The sequence below is a fragment of the Leptonychotes weddellii genome, chromosome 9, assembly GCF_054177405.1.
Source record: "Leptonychotes weddellii isolate Sample4059 chromosome 9, ASM5417740v2, whole genome shotgun sequence".
NCBI classification, from domain to species: domain Eukaryota; kingdom Metazoa; phylum Chordata; class Mammalia; order Carnivora; family Phocidae; genus Leptonychotes; species Leptonychotes weddellii.
In genome coordinates this window covers 1,832,401-1,847,210 of record NC_138377.1, presented here as the reverse complement: position 1 = coordinate 1,847,210, position 14,810 = coordinate 1,832,401, and the positions used below count along the sequence as shown (strand labels likewise).

General features: G+C 61.0%; 1 protein-coding gene across 1 annotated transcript; it reads left to right on the top strand.

Annotated features, from left to right (window-relative positions):
- Nucleotides 1-4,640: 4,640 nt before the first annotated feature.
- AMN (amnion associated transmembrane protein) lies at nucleotides 4,641-14,158 on the top strand. Its single transcript, XM_081829664.1, has 12 exons — nucleotides 4,641-4,701; nucleotides 5,446-5,564; nucleotides 5,892-5,936; nucleotides 11,520-11,607; nucleotides 11,768-11,985; nucleotides 12,123-12,260; nucleotides 12,383-12,491; nucleotides 12,600-12,676; nucleotides 12,880-13,057; nucleotides 13,134-13,323; nucleotides 13,736-13,829; nucleotides 13,931-14,158. Exons 1-12 carry the CDS (start codon nucleotides 4,659-4,661, stop codon nucleotides 14,009-14,011), a joined length of 1,380 nt encoding a protein of 459 aa, XP_081685790.1. The 5' UTR covers nucleotides 4,641-4,658; the 3' UTR covers nucleotides 14,012-14,158.
- Nucleotides 14,159-14,810: the final 652 nt, after the last annotated feature.

Sequence of the window (14,810 nt, the reverse complement as noted above, 5' to 3'; positions counted from 1 at the left end):
TGAGCAGCTCCTCCCCCTGAGCCCAGACCGCTCCCAGGACTGAGCGTAGCAGCACGGCAATCAGACCAGCCACGGCCTTGGCCTTGGTCCCTGGAGTCAGCCCTGGGGACAGCCCGGCTCTCCCGGCGAGCTGGGACCAGGGAGACGGCCAGGCGGTGCGCTGGGACCCTCGCCGCCCGCGGCTCCGGGGGACGGGGTGGGGCTGCTCTGTTCCAAACCCTTTCAGCCAGGACTTCTGAGGACAGACTAGAACATGCCCAGAGCAAGGGTGCAGGACCGTGAAAGGCCTCCCGTGCGGCAGGCTCCCCGCCCCCGGTGCTCCTGCTCTGCGCACGGGCCGAGGACCAAACCCAGAACAATGTCTGAGGCCACCGACCAGCGCACTTGGTCAGAGATGCCCGGTCTCTGAGGGTCCCTCTCAAGCAAGAACGTGGAGGTCTGGCGAGGGGGGCGCATGCCCTGGAGCCCTGCCTGCGCTCTGCTGGCCTTCCGTGACTGTGGCTCACCCTGCAGGATGCTCCTGGCACCCCAAATGGGTGAAGACCTAGAGCTGGGTGGCTCGGTGTAAAGCACGGGTTTCCTGAAAGCGGACAGCGGTCTAATCCAAATCCTGAATCCAGGAGGATCTGTGAGAAACACCACGGCCGCGAGGAGGACGGAAGGCCCGCGGAGGTCTGCGCCTTGACCCTCAGGCAGGACTCGGAGGCCCCCGCAGCTACTCCCTCCCCCGGGCCCCGGGCCGCGAGCTGGCGGTGGGGGTAGGCCCGCACCCCGGAGGGGAAAGCATGTTAGGGCGTCTGGGGTGGCAGGAGGCCCCCATGAAAAGCGCTCTTGGGGCCGGGAGGACGTTCTTTCAGCCACTGTGGCCACCGGCCTGGCAGGAGACACTCTGCTGACCTTGGCCCGCTGGGCGCCCCCAGGTGTCACACGCTGTGTGCAGTGGTGCCTCCTCACAGAGGCCTGCCCTGGCCGCCTTCCCGAGTGGCTCCCTCGTGGTCACCGCACACCCTGCCCCCCTCCCCCATCCCTGCTCCTTCCGAGCCCGCTCAGAACCGTGTGGTGTGTCCCTCCTCCACCTCCCCAGCCAACAGCAGGTCCAGGAGGGCCGTGCTCCCGGCCCCCGCTACATGCCTGGCCCCAAGAGTGCGCCCCAGCGGAAGGCCGGGAGCCATCTGGACGTGGACAGGGAAGTCACAGGTCGGGGCCGGGGCCTATCCCAGGACCCCCAGGCCCTGCAGGTGACCCGGCCGCCTGTGGGGAGTGTCAGCCATCCCTTCCTCCCACACGTATTTTTGGGGTGGCCCCTGTGCTCCAGGCCCCAGGGCACATGGCGGAGGATGCTGACAGTGGGGAGGCCCACAGTGGCCCCTCTGGAGAGGTGACTTCATGCAGAGACCAGAGTCTTAAAGGGGAAGCCCTGCCAAGAGGGGCTACACCCCCATCGTCTCACCTCATCCTCCTTTCCCTGTGCGGGAAGAGAATCATTCATGTTGCAGAGGGACATGAAGGCCCAGAGATGTGCAGGAGACTACCCAAAGTCACACAGCAAATCAGGGACAGAGGTGGGGGTGAAGGAGCTGGGGAACTGTTCTTGGGACTGAATCCATTTCCACAGAGCTGTAGAGAAAGGAGAGGGGGAGGGAGAATGGGAAGGGGGTGCTTCCCATGGCTCTGCAAGTCTTGGGGGGACCCTCAGGGCGGCAGGGCTGTCACTCACGTGCCCTCACACCAGGGGAGGGCTGAGGTGGCCCATCAGGGCGCAGCAACCCTGCACCATGGGACTGGTGCAGCGTTGGAAACAGGAATCAGAGGCCTCGCCGAGACCATGCACAGTGGCTAGTCAGGGAGGTGTGGGGTCCAGTCTTCCCTGCCGTGTGGAGGAGGTTGTGCACAGAAGGAAACCAACACAGCGAGGGCAGTCGAGCCAGGATAGAGTGAGACTGAGACACGCAGGCAGACAGAGACCAAAAGTTTGGCTGGTCGCTGGATCCAACCTTGCCTGAAGCAGGTGCTTCATGGCATTTCCTGGTTACTGGAACAAACTCACTTTGGGACTTTGCATTTCTCCTACTTCCAGTTGTGGTCCCGACCAATTCCAAAGTGTGTGCTCACATGCGTACCCGGGTACCCAGGGCACCTGTGCGTGCAGTTTGGGGACTTCTGTGAACACAGGGCACCTGCAGCATGGTCCAGCCATGCCCTGCATCATGTCTTTGCTCCTGAGGTGTCCCAGGGGCTCTCGGGCAGCTCTGGGCCAGGGCTGCTGCCTGTCAGCATGGGCTCCAGCCTGGGCCACCCTCTGATGGCTGGACACTTCTGGGCCCCTGTCCAGCTGCTGCTCAAGGATGCCCCCTTCAGGCTGGGAAGATGGATGCCAATATCTCATGGCCCACCAGCCCCAACTCCTGTTCTGCAGCCTTGAGTCCACCATTCACACTGCGGCTACAGCTATGTCCTCCTCTGTGTCCCGGCTTTAACGCCACCTCTTCTAGGAAGAACTTCTCTGACTGCCCAGGCAGGCTTGCTGCCCTGTTCAGACAGCACAGTCTCTCTGGGAATGGCCTGCCTAGGTGGGGCAGGAGTGGTCAGAAAGTTCCATTTCCCCAAGGCCCAACATCCCATCCTCTAGAGCCTCTCTTGGGCCTCGGCCTCAGTGCAATCCACTCTCTGAGTTGGGAGAAAGATGCCACCAGCCTTGGGAAGAACTGCCTGGGCTTTCAGGCATGGCTATGGTGCTCTGAGCCCTGGGAGTGAAGTTCGCTGAGCCTCCCAAGCTCTCTGCCTTGAGAGCCACAAGTGGGGTGGTGGGAGGAGGTGAGGGGAGCAGAGCCAGACACCCTGGTGGAGTCCCAAGAAGGCCCAGTCCACAGAACTGCCTACTTCCCAGCGAGAAGCAAGACAAGGGGCAAAACAGATGTGACCCCCAAATAGCCGGTCTGTTCCTGGTCAAGGCTTCCTCAGAGGAGGGAGCTTCCTGACAGCCCAACAGGCAGACAAGGTCAAACTCCAGGGCCAGGGAGACCCCCTCCCCATCCCAGGCAGGGCTGGCTCCGCCGTACTCCTGAGAGAAGGTGCCCACACCCCACTGGGCCGAAGGGTGGCAAAGCTGGTCTGCTCCCTCCCTATTCCCACTCAGAGAAGTCCTGCCCCTTCCCAGTGGCAGGTCCCATCCTCCTTGGATGAAATATCGGCTGTGGGGGAGACCCAAAGACCAGTCAGAGTGAAGGGTCTAATCCCAGGGGTCTGCAGGGGAGAGGTGGGGATAGAGGAGAGGGCAGGGTGGCCAGGAGGGAGGAAGGCGCCAGGGAGCCCCAAGGCTAAGTCGTTCCCCTCCTGCGAGTAGTACCCACAATTCTCCACCTCCACACCCATGTCCATCACCTGCCCTCCATCCCCCGTTCCATAGTCACTCTCCCCTCACCAGCTCGTCCTGGACCCCGTGGCCCACCCTCCACTCTTCCCCTTGCCATCACCCATAACCAAGAAGGTGCCATCTGCCCGACTCTGTCATCCACAGGTCACCCTATCCCCTGATAATCAATTCACCACCCGCCCCACCTGTAACCCACTGTCCATCATCCAGTTTACTGTGCCCAGTCTGTCCACCCACCCACCTACCCTTTACCATCCCATCCCCCACAAATCCATCCTCCCCCACTCACCACCATCCACCCCAGCCCCATGCCTCCAACACCCCCTACACAGTTGGTCCACCTGTCCATCCATCCATCCATTGATCCAGCCATGCTCTCATCCACCCATCAGCCAGCCCTCTAGTAACCTGCTCCTCAGTCCACCTAAATCTTGTTCATCCACTCATCCACCGTTCAATCTCATCCACCAGCCATTCATCAGCCAGAATCCACCACCTTTTCTCACCCACCATTCATTTCAACAAATTCTATCCAACATCTATAATTTATATCTCACCCATCACCCACCATTTTTTGTCTACCCTCCATGCTTTCCATCATTCTTCCCCACCCGAACACTACCCACCATCCATTGGCACCCCCTTCCACAATTCACTCTCCTCCATCCCTCCATCCACCACCCGTCACTCCCCATCACCCTTGCAACATCTACCCAATCTCACACTACTCATCCTCCATCCACATCCCTCAATCCGTGTGCATTCATGTGTTCACTCACCATCCCCCAAACTTCTGTTCCTCCTCCATTGCTAACCCGTGCACGCACCCTCCACCACTCACCAGGCGCCCACTACCAGCCATTCCCCGTGGGTTCATAGGCGCTTGCCCCGCTCGACCCATCTGCCACCATCCACGGTGCTTCCAGGCGGGGAGGCAGGAGGGCGCTGCTTGGAAGGGTGGGCACCCAGCCCCAGGAGGTGGGCAGAGAAGGTGCCGCGCCAGCCGCACAGGGTCAGAGACAGCAGGGAAACGGGAGGTTGTTTACCAACCCCCCCAACACACCCTTGTCCCGGAGCAGGGGTGTCGTGACAGCTCCTCCTCCCGGGCACCCAAGGTCCTCAGGTCCTGGAGGGCTGAGTGTGGGGGAGGGAGCGAGTCCGCCCGGCGCCTCGAGGGGCCCGGGGGTAAATGTGTAACCGCCCCGCCCCGCCCCGGCCCGCCCCGCCCGGTCAGGTGGGCCCCGCGGGGCAAAGTCTCCGGGTGGCGACGCGGGAGCGCGGCGGGATGGGCGCTCTGGGCCGGGTCCTGCTGTGGCTGCAGCTGTGCGGTAAGCGGGGGGCCCCACACACCGCCGAGGGCCTCGGCTCGCCCGGGGGGGGGCGGCGGCAGCTGGAGAGGCTCCCTGGCCTTGGGGGGGCGAGGCCCCCGGCCAGAGTCTCCCCCGCCACCCGGGGTTCGGCCCTGCCCTCGGGCGCCAGCGTCGGTTTGCGAGATGCGCAGCGTCCCCAGTTCCTGCCCACAGCAGCGACTGCGCGCAGGAATGTACGGGCTCCGCAGCCTGACTCAGTTTCCCCGTCCCCGAGGGCGCGCTGACCCTCCCCCTTTGCACCCCAGCCGGCGCGTGTCCTCGGTGTACGCCCCCAGGCCCGGGAGCTTGAAAACTGCAGCCCCGTCCCTGTCCCCCTCTCTTAAGCCCCTCGCGGTTCCCTCAGGACACAACTCCCAATCAGAGCCCGCCCTCCAGCCCCTTCTACTTGGCAGAGGCCTCCGCTACCCTTTACCTCGGTCCGTCGGTTGTCACTGTCCTTGCCCGGCCGTGCGCTCTGCTCCAGCGACAGGCAAAGGGAGGGGGGGGCGGGGCGAGGAGGCGATCTTGGCGGGCGTCCTAGAGGGGGCACATAGGAGCGGGCTCCGCAGATCCAGTAGGAGTTCGTCAGCACTGAGGCGGGGCTCCCGCAGGGTCTGGGCCGCCCTGGCGACCCCATCTGCGGCCGGGCTCTGTGGCCAACCTTCCTTCCGCCTGTGCGTGGGGGCGTCTGAGCGGGAAGCACTCAGTTATCCCCATCCCCAGCGCTGACCCGGGCCGCCTACAAACTCTGGGTCCCCAACACTGACTTCGAACCCGCCGCCAACTGGAGCCAGAACCGGACCCCGTGTGCGGGCGCCGCCGTGGAGTTCCCCACAAACAAGGTGCCTTCTTTTTTTTTTTTTTTTTAAGATTTTTTTAATTTATTTATCTGAGAGAGAGAATGGGAGACAGGGAGCATGAGAGGGGGAGGATCAGAGAGAGAAGCAGACTCCCCGCTGAGCAGGGAGTCCGATGCGGGACTCGATCCCGGGACTCCAGGATCATGACCTGAGCTGAAGGCAGTCGCTTAACCAACTGAGCCACCCAGGCGCCCCCAAGGTGCCTTCTCCCCACCCCCGGGGGGGGGGCGCTCGGGATGGGGACTTGCGTGGCCAGGGGTCGGGGAGAGGCAAAGGGTGTCCGCTCGCCAACACCACTTCTTCCTGCAGATGGTGTCAGTCCTGGTGCGAGAGGGTCACAGCATCTCGGACATGGTGAGGGGGGCTGTGGCTGAGACCGGGGATGGAGGGGGGCTGGTGGTCCCGCCTGGTCCTCTGGAAGCACCTTTCTTGCCTTGAGATCGGCCCCCACCCACATGGGAAATCATGCAGGCCTTGGGCCTTTGTCCTCTGGAGGGGCTTCTGGGAGGTTGGGGGACCCATATGGGAGGGCAGACTCTGGTCCTGTGGTCCCAGCTCAGGCTCTGCCCCAGCCTTGGAAAGGGGTTCAGAGGGCGCCTCCTGTCCCCAATGCCCTCTGCTTCTGGCCTCCAGCCCGCAGTAGTCTGTCTTCTCTAAGGTTCTCTCCAGGAAACACCCTTCCCCCACAGCCTTTCTCTGTCTGGTACCTAAAACCCCCCATCAGAAATCTCGGGGGTCTTTCTCTCAAACTGCTTCGCAGGACACTAGTGTTCCAGAGAATGGTGGGAATTAGGAGGGAAAGAGAGGTTCCATGACCAGTAAATTTGGGAGAAGCCACCTACTTGCCTGGAGCTTTCGGGATGTGTTAAGGGCTCTGATATGGCCTGGGAGAAAGACTTCCGCTGTTTGTTAAAGGGCAGGGTTGGCAAGCTACGTGCTGGCCAAATGCAGCCGCATGGCCGGAGCTAAGAATGGTTTTGAAATATTTAAATGGTTGGGGGGAAAAAGCCAAAAGATGAACACTTCTGTGGCACGGGAAATATAGAATTCAATAAATAGAGTTTTATTAGCACACAGCCCCGCCCATTTGGTCGCTAACATCTATGGCCCGCGTCACACCACAAGGCAGAGTTGAGTGGCCATGAGGGAGTCTTGTGTGGCCCTCAAAGCTTAACGTATTTACTGACTGGCCCTTTGCAGAAAGGGTCACGGCTCCCCGATTTAAAGTGTCATTTCCTGGGACCCGGGAATCTCAGGGTCCCCTCCTAGTTAAGCACCTCCACAGCCCCCGCTGTCCTCTGGGTTGATCATTGTCCTGTCAACAGCAGACTGGCCAGCAAGGTGGGACTGATGTGAGGGTTGCTGGCTCTGAGTAAGGGTGGAGTTGGTGGGGGGGCGTGCTCTGGGTGTGGGTGCCAGGGCTGGGGCCGTCATCTAGAGGCCACTGGATTTTGTGTGGAAAGGTGAGTTGGGGGAGGCATCTGGTAGCCCCGGCCCCACCCAATCTCTTGCCCAGATGCAGGATCTGGGGACCCCAGGCCTTATTTCCACTCCCTGAGATGTCTTGGTTAATGGATGGTTTCCAAAAGCCGCATTGGCGGTGGGACCCGGCCACTCATGGGGCAGGACAAATCAGTGCAAGGGACCCCTACCCCTACCTGTGAGCCAGAGCTGTCCCTGCCTGGGCAGGGGGCATCGGGCAGAGACTGGTGGTCCCTGGTCCTGGCAGATCCGGGGTCGGGATGCCCTTTTCCATCTGTCCAACCCAAAGACTAAGGTGCGGAAGGGGGCAGCAGCAGGTGAAGGATCAAGGGGAGGCATGGGAGGGCAGATGGGCCCAGAGCCCACTCCCCCTGCCTGTGCCTAACTGTGGCGACCAGGCAGGCAGCAGCCGGGAGCAGGAAGAGGGGCATCCAGAGCAGGTGCGGGACCCTCGGGGTGGGGGCCTGGGGCCTGGGGCCCTTCTCTGCTGACTTAGTTATTTTCATGATCTCCTTTGAAGAGCTTGAGGATCTTAAAAGAGACATTCATTCATTCATTCATAGCCTGACAGGTTCCTCTCTCTGGCCCTTCTTTCTATCCCCAGCTGTCCAAATGGCAGTACCAACTCCTTTCCCGGGGGCCTTTGGGGCACCCCCTCACCTCCCCAGCCTCTCCTCCTGCACTGGGGGGCTTCCCCCCACTCTCCCACCCCTGCTGGAAGACCCAGGTGGGAACAGGCTGAATGGGCCCAGAGCTGCCCCAGACCGCCTCCCAGCCTCGCTGCACGGAGGCCCCTCCTCCACGAGCCCCTGTGCTCAGCATTATCTGGCTGCCCAGATGTAGCCCTAGTGAAAGGTGCAACCACAGCTGTGTTTTAATTCACACAGCTCAGGTTTGGAGCTTCCCCCTCTGGGATTTTCCCCTTCCTGAACCCCCTCTCCCCTCCCATTTCTATTCACCCAGTTTTCTTGGTCTGGAATGGAATCTCATATTTTCTATCCATCGATCCATGGTTGGTTTGAGAGACTGCAAGTGTCTTCTCACTGTGAACTTTTTGCGTGTGGTGCCCTTCGCCGAACAGCTGCCCTCCTAATCTATGCTGCAAAATCGGCTGCCTTATACGGGTGTTCGTGGCGTTTTAGGAATCTCTTTGCTGCTGCTGAGTCTCAGCCATAGCCGAGCACATGTGTAATAAGTGATTACGTCGCAGTTCCGCCATCAGGGGCCCACGCTTGAGTGGGGCACTAGCTAGGCAGCCGGCTTTATTCTTCTCCTTAGAATAAGCCCAGTTTCTGACCTCTTCCCCCAGGCCACCAGCCTCGCCCCTTGGCTGTGCCTCAGCCGCCCTGGGTGCAGGGCGCTCTGAGTTCTCCCTTGTCCCTTTGCCTGTTCCCGCCGGCACCGCGCGGTCCTCAGGCTGTGTGGCTCTGTGGGTGGGCTTAATGCCCACTGGGGCAACTCTCCCGGCCACTCTTCCGCCACAGGGCCAACTAGGTCTCTGTGGATCGGATTGTTGCAGAGAAACTGGAGGGTAGGTTTATCGGGTAACAACAGCCACAACAAAACCCTGGAATTTTTTTGGGGAATGAACACCCGCTTTCTATCATCAGGCCATGAATTTCTCTGCAAATGTTTCGTATCATCCATCATAAAACTCGATACTAGAGGTCCCCATAGAGGTCTTGTATAGATCGGTCCATTCATGAACACTTTGTAATGTGGTTTCTCTTGTGAACGGTACTCTATTTTAAAAAATTACACATCTAGTGGTTTATTTTTATGAATGATGAGAGTTGCTCCACCTTTCTTCCAGTCCTGACTCCTTTTATTTCTTTTTCTTTCCAAATAGCATTGTCCAGGGGGCGCCTGGGTGGAGTAGTTGGTTAAGCGTCTGTCTCTTAGTTTCTGCTAAAGTCGTCATCTCAGGATCGTGGGATCAAGCCCTGTGTCAGGCTCCATGCCCAGTGGGGAGTCTGCTTGGGATTCTCTCTCCCCCCAACTCTCTCTCAATAAAATAAATAAATGAATCTTTAAAAAAAAATAACATTGTCCAGGACCCCTCCCCCTAGGTTAAACAAAAGTGACAAAAGCAGGCATCCGTGTCTTGTTCCAATGTGAAAGAGAAGGCATGTCACGTTTCTCCACTGAGTGTAATGTTTGCTGTAGGGTTTTGGTACGTAAACTTTATTGAATTGTGGAAATTCTATTACTAGCTTGCTAGCAGCTTCTTAAAAAATCATAAATAAGTTTGTTGGACTTCTCTGGTGTTTTTTTGTTGTTGTTGTTGTTGTTATTGTTTTTTTTACATCAAGTGAGATACGATTGCCCCCTCCTTCCTTTTAGCCTGTTAATGAGGTTTTCTGAGTTTGAACTGTCATAGTGAGACTAATGTCCTCCTGGCACCTTCCTGTAGATGCAGGTCAGAGCATGCCCCTTCTGCAAGACACCTGACTTCCCTCTGCCCTAATACACTGATTTTGTTGGCTTAAGACTCCTCACTGCCATTAGCTGGGACACCATCATACATACTACTGGGAAGTGGGGATGGGAGCAGTCCTGGGACAGGAACCCCATGATCACCATGCATTTTTAAAATATAGTAATGGATCTAGTCACTAATATATACTTTTAAAGATTTATTTCTTTATTTTAGAGAGAGAGCACATGAGTGGGAGGGGCAGAGGGAGAGGGAGATCCCAAGCAGACTCCCCACTGAGCGTGGAGCCCGGTGCAGGGCTCGATCTGACGACCCCGAGATCATGACCTGAGCCAAAACCAAGATTCGGACACTCAACCGACTGCACCACCCAGGTGCCCCTAGCTGGCTGACATTTTATTTGGGATTTTTTTTTTTTTTTTTTTTGCATCTACGTTTATAAGTAGAACGAACCTACAATTTTTCTTCATCTGGTTTTGGAATCAAGATCAACACAGACCTCATGAAATGGCCCGGGCAATTTTCACTCTTTTTTCTGTTTCGCAGAACAACTTCTGTAAGAAGAAATCAGTTGTTCCTTGAGAGTGTAGTGTACTTCACGTGTAAAAATAAGGGTGCTGGAAAGCGACTGGCATTTTAATTTCTTTAACGTTTGCTGGTCTATGCAAATTCTCTATTGCTTCTTGTGTCGATTTTGACATTTTGGATTTTTCTAGAAATTTCACCCAGGTTTTCAAGTCTGGCAGTCCTTTTTATTTTCTTAAGCTTTTCAGTGTCCGTGTCTTTCCACAAACAAGACCTTTTGATGTGTTTCTTTCCCATTTCTTTCCTTCTTCCTCCAACCAAGCATGTTTTCAGGGCAGGTCTCTGCTGCGGTCTGAAGTCTTTTCCTTATGCTCCTGCATTTGAATGGAGCTTTGGCTGGATATAAAATTCTAGATGGAAACTTCTTTTCCTTTAATACATAAAATATCATTACATTGTCTTTTTGCATCCATTGTTGTTGCTCAGAAACCTGACCTCTGAGTTTTTTTGTGTTCCTGGGTGATCTGTTCTTTGTCTCTGAAGCTTTTAGAATGTTCTCTGTGTCACTGACGTTCCTAAACACACTGCTGCGTGCCTGGGTGTGATTTTCTTGCTTCCCATGCCACATGATGCCTTTCCATCTGAGGTTTCTCAGCTTTCTTCAAATCTGGAAAATGCATCCTCCTTGCTTCTTCAAATATCCCCCCCCACCCACGTTTGTATCTGCATTTTGGCCCGGTGCTGTCAATCCTCCCTCCTCTCGTGGGGGCTCCACCTTCTCCTGCTCTGCCCTGCAGTCCCTCCGCAGGGACACCCCAGGCGCTGGGGCTTCTCCAGCTGGACCTTCTCCAGCTGGACCAGTCCGCATGTTTATCTCGCCTAGTGTGCTCTTCCTTTCAATTATTCTGTGTTCTGTAATTTGTATCCCCCTCTTTGGTTCTTTTTATTATTAAGTTTTAATTTTAATTCCAGTATAGTTAACATACAGTGTTACATTACATTCGGGTACAGTAATGTAATAGTGGCTCAACCCCCTTTGGTTCTTCTCCAAAAACGAGGTCTTGTTCAGGCTTCGCACTGCGACGCCTTCCCCTGTTCCTGAGGCGCATCCGTCTGTCTCCAGGGCTCACTCCCGCGGGCCTGTGGGCGGGGCTGCCTCTTGTCACAGTGCTGCTCCCTGCCGCCTCCCCCCTCGCCCTCACACAGTTCAGGGCTGCCTTCACACTCCCCTGCCTTGTACAGGTCCTCGGGGGTGATGGGAGAGGGCAATGACCCTAGTGTCACCCTGCCGCAAACTCTTCACGCCCCCAGGTCTCAGGCTGGGTTTGGCTCCTTGGCCTGCAGTCCTGCTCCCTCCGGCTTCTCTGACCCTCAGCCAGGGCCAGGCGCCCCCAGCCCCTGACCTCCCCTCCCCGGGAACACGGGGGCGGGGGAGGGACCCTGTGGCACGTTGGACCACCGCGAGGCGTCGCCTCCGCCTGTGCTTCCTGCAGCTCCTGCCGCGGGACGGGGAATTCGTCCTGGCCTCGGGGGCCGGCTTCAGCGCCCCGGACGCCAGCAGGGACCCGGGCTGTGGCACAGGTGAGGGGCTCGGGGGCGGGGGCGGGGGCGGGGCGGGGGTGGGGGGAGAGGTGACCGGGCGGGGCCTGTCCGGGGGCGGGTCGTGGAGGAAGGGCGTGTCTGGGCGGGGCCTGCTTGGGGGCGGCGCTCCTGCGGAGCTCAGGGGCGCGCGCCCACCCAGGCGCCCCCGCGCTCTTCCTCGACCCCGACCGCTTCTCGTGGCACGACCCGCGCCTGTGGCGCTCCGGGGACGCGGCGCAAGGCCTCTTCTCCGTGGACGCCGAGCGCGTGCCCTGCCGCCACGACGACGTCGTCTTCCCGTCCGACGCCTCCTTCCGAGTGGGCCTCGGCCCGGGCGCCCTCCCCGCGCGCGTCCGCAGCGTCCGGGCTCTGGGCCAGGTGAGCCGGCGCGCGGGGCCGGGGCTCGGGTCTCCTCTCCGCGCCTCCGCCCCTGCCAGTCCCCACACGTGAGTCCCGAGCACTCAGAGGCTGTCCCCTCCTCGGGCGGGCGCCGCTCGCGACCCGGCCACTCGCAGACGTTCACGCGCGACGAGGACCTGGCTGCGTTCCTGGCGTCCCGCGCCGGCCGCCTGCGCTTCCACGGGCCGGGCGCTCTGAGCGTGGGCCCCGAGGCCTGCGCCGACCCGTCGGGCTGCGTCTGCGGCAACGCCGAGGTGAGCGCGGCGCGCAGCGCGGTGGCGGGGGCCCGCTCGGGGTGGGGGCCTGGCGCCCGACCCTCTGCCGCCGCGGTCAGGCCCTCACCGTCTCCGCGCTGACGGCCGCTTCCCTCCTCCAGGCGCAGCCCTGGATCTGCGCGGCCCTGCTCCAGCCGCTGGGCGGTCGCTGCCCCCCGGCCGCCTGCCGTGACGCCCTCCGGCCCGAGGGGCAGTGCTGTGACCTCTGCGGTGAGCGCCCCCTCCCGGCACGGGAGCCTAGCTACCCTGGCTGCCCCCAGCCTCAGTTTCCCTGATGGTCCCGGGCCCGCGCCGCCGACCCCTACCCTCCTGTCGCAGGAGCCATCGTGTCGCTGACCCACGGGCCCACCTTTGACATTGAGCGGTACCGGGCGCGGCTGCTGCAAGCCTTCCTGGTAATGGGGCCGCGCCCCTCCACCCTCGCCCTGTCACCCCCCCGCCCCCACCCGGGACCTCCTCCCCCGCAGGGACCCCGGGGCCCCACTTTGCCTCATTGACGCGGTCACTCTCTGCGCACCTGCCCACCATTCGTCCCTGCCGCCAACGCCCCGCAGGTCCGAGGGCGAAGTCCCTGGGACAACCCTGTCTCCCTCCCCAGCCCCAGCACCAGGGGCTGCAAGTGGCCGTGTCCAAGGTGCCGCGCCCGCCCCGGCCGCGCGGGACCGCAGGCGCGGAGGCGGACACGGAGATTCAGGTGGTGCTGGCAGAGACCGGGCCCCAGACGGGCGGGGCGGGCCGGCTGGCCCGTGCCCTCCTGGCGGATGTCGCCGAGCACGGTAACGGCGGGTGCGCTTTTCTCGGCCCCTGCTCCGCCCCGCGTGGGGGAGACTGAGCCGGCGCCCTCCGTTGCAGGCGAAGCCCTTGGGGTCCTGTCGGCGACCGCCCGGGAGTCGGGCGCGCCCGTCGGGGACGGCTCGGCGGAGGGGCTGGACGCTTCAGGGTTGCGCGCGGAGCTGGCGGGCGCAGTGACGGCTGGGCTGCTCCTGTTGCTGCTGACGCTGGTGGCGGGGGCGCTGCTTCTGCGCCGCGCTCCGAGGCCCACGTACGCAGGCGGGGCTGCGGGGTCGAGGGCTCCGGGAGGCGGTAGGGCCGCGGGTCGGGGCCTCGGGACGGCGGGGGCGGCCTCAGGGATGCGAGGCGGAGGGGCGGGGCCTCAGGTTCGCAGGGCGGGGCGGCGGGGACGGCGCGGGGGCTGTGGGGCTTTGGGGGCTCGGGACCAAGAGGCGGATCTGCAGGGGAGCGGAGGCCGGGGCAGCCGGGTCTCGGGGCCTCAATCACGCGAGGCGGGGCCTCAGGTACTCGGGGCGTGGCCGCGGGGGCCCAGGACAGCCGGGCGGATCCGCCGGGGGGCGGAGGCTCAGGTCGCGGGGGCGGGTCCGCGGAGGCAGGGGGTCAGGTACCAGGAGTGGGGTGCTGAGCCGCGTTGAGGGCTCACGTGCTTCCTTGTTCCCCAGGTGGCGTAGGCGCGACGAAGCGGCCCCCGCGCCCGTCGTGGCGCCCCTGGGCTTCTCCAACCCGGTGTTCGACGTGGCGGGCTGCGCGGAGCGGGTGAGGGGGCGGGTGGGGGTGTCGGTCCTCCCCGCGGCGGTGCTGGGCGCCGACGCCCCTTGACTCTGCGCCCCCGCCCCTTGATTCTACGCACCCCGCAGCCTCCCGCGCCGAAGGTGGAAAACAGCAGCGCCAGCCGCAGCTACTTCATTAACCCGCTTTTCGCGGAGGCGGAGGCCTGAGCAGCCCCGTCGCTTCTGCCTTCCGCCGCCCCCGCGAAATGTCCGCGTTTCTGACCTTACGAGATCCCCGCGCCCTTCTCCACACTCCTTGTTCCCTGCAGGCCAAGGATAGGCTTTGCCCAATAAAGAGGTTTCCTGCACCTGCCATCAGCTGTCTCCTGTGCCCCCACCCCTTTGCCTATGCTTGAGCGTGGAGAGCCGGCCAGCGCCCTCGTCAGTCCGTCCACTGGTGGGCGGTGGTCCTCAGAGTCCTCCCTTCTGGCCACCCGCAAAGGGCAGCTCCGGGCACTACTATAGGATGGGTCCACCAGAAAATTGCTGTCTGCAGAGCTGCACCCACAACAAGGAGGGGGCTGCCCCTGGTGCAAGGGGAGGCGACCGGAGCACGGGGGTGAGGCACCTGGTGAGGCTGGCTGTCCGGGACACCCCCAACATCATGCCAAATGGCTGTCGGCCTTGCCAATAAAACAGCCGGTCATTTCAGAAGAAGGATGGGTTTATTCTGGGACGGCAGAGGACTTGCGCGGCCGGATAGTCAGACTGTGGCAAAACCACAGGCAGGCAAGTCTGGAGACCAAACGAGAGGAGGGACAGGGTGATAGAGAAAAAGGAGGGAGTCGGGAGAGGCGGCTGGGAATGAATGTCCGTGGGGGGAAAGTGAGGATTCGGGGCGCTGCCGGTTTCTCACCGGCTGGCTGTTCTCGGAAGAAACTCCTGCTGCTGGTACAGGAGGCGTCTTCCGGTGGGATGGAGGACAGGCGGGTGAGGTGGGAGAGCTGCCCGGCCGGCTGCGGGCTCT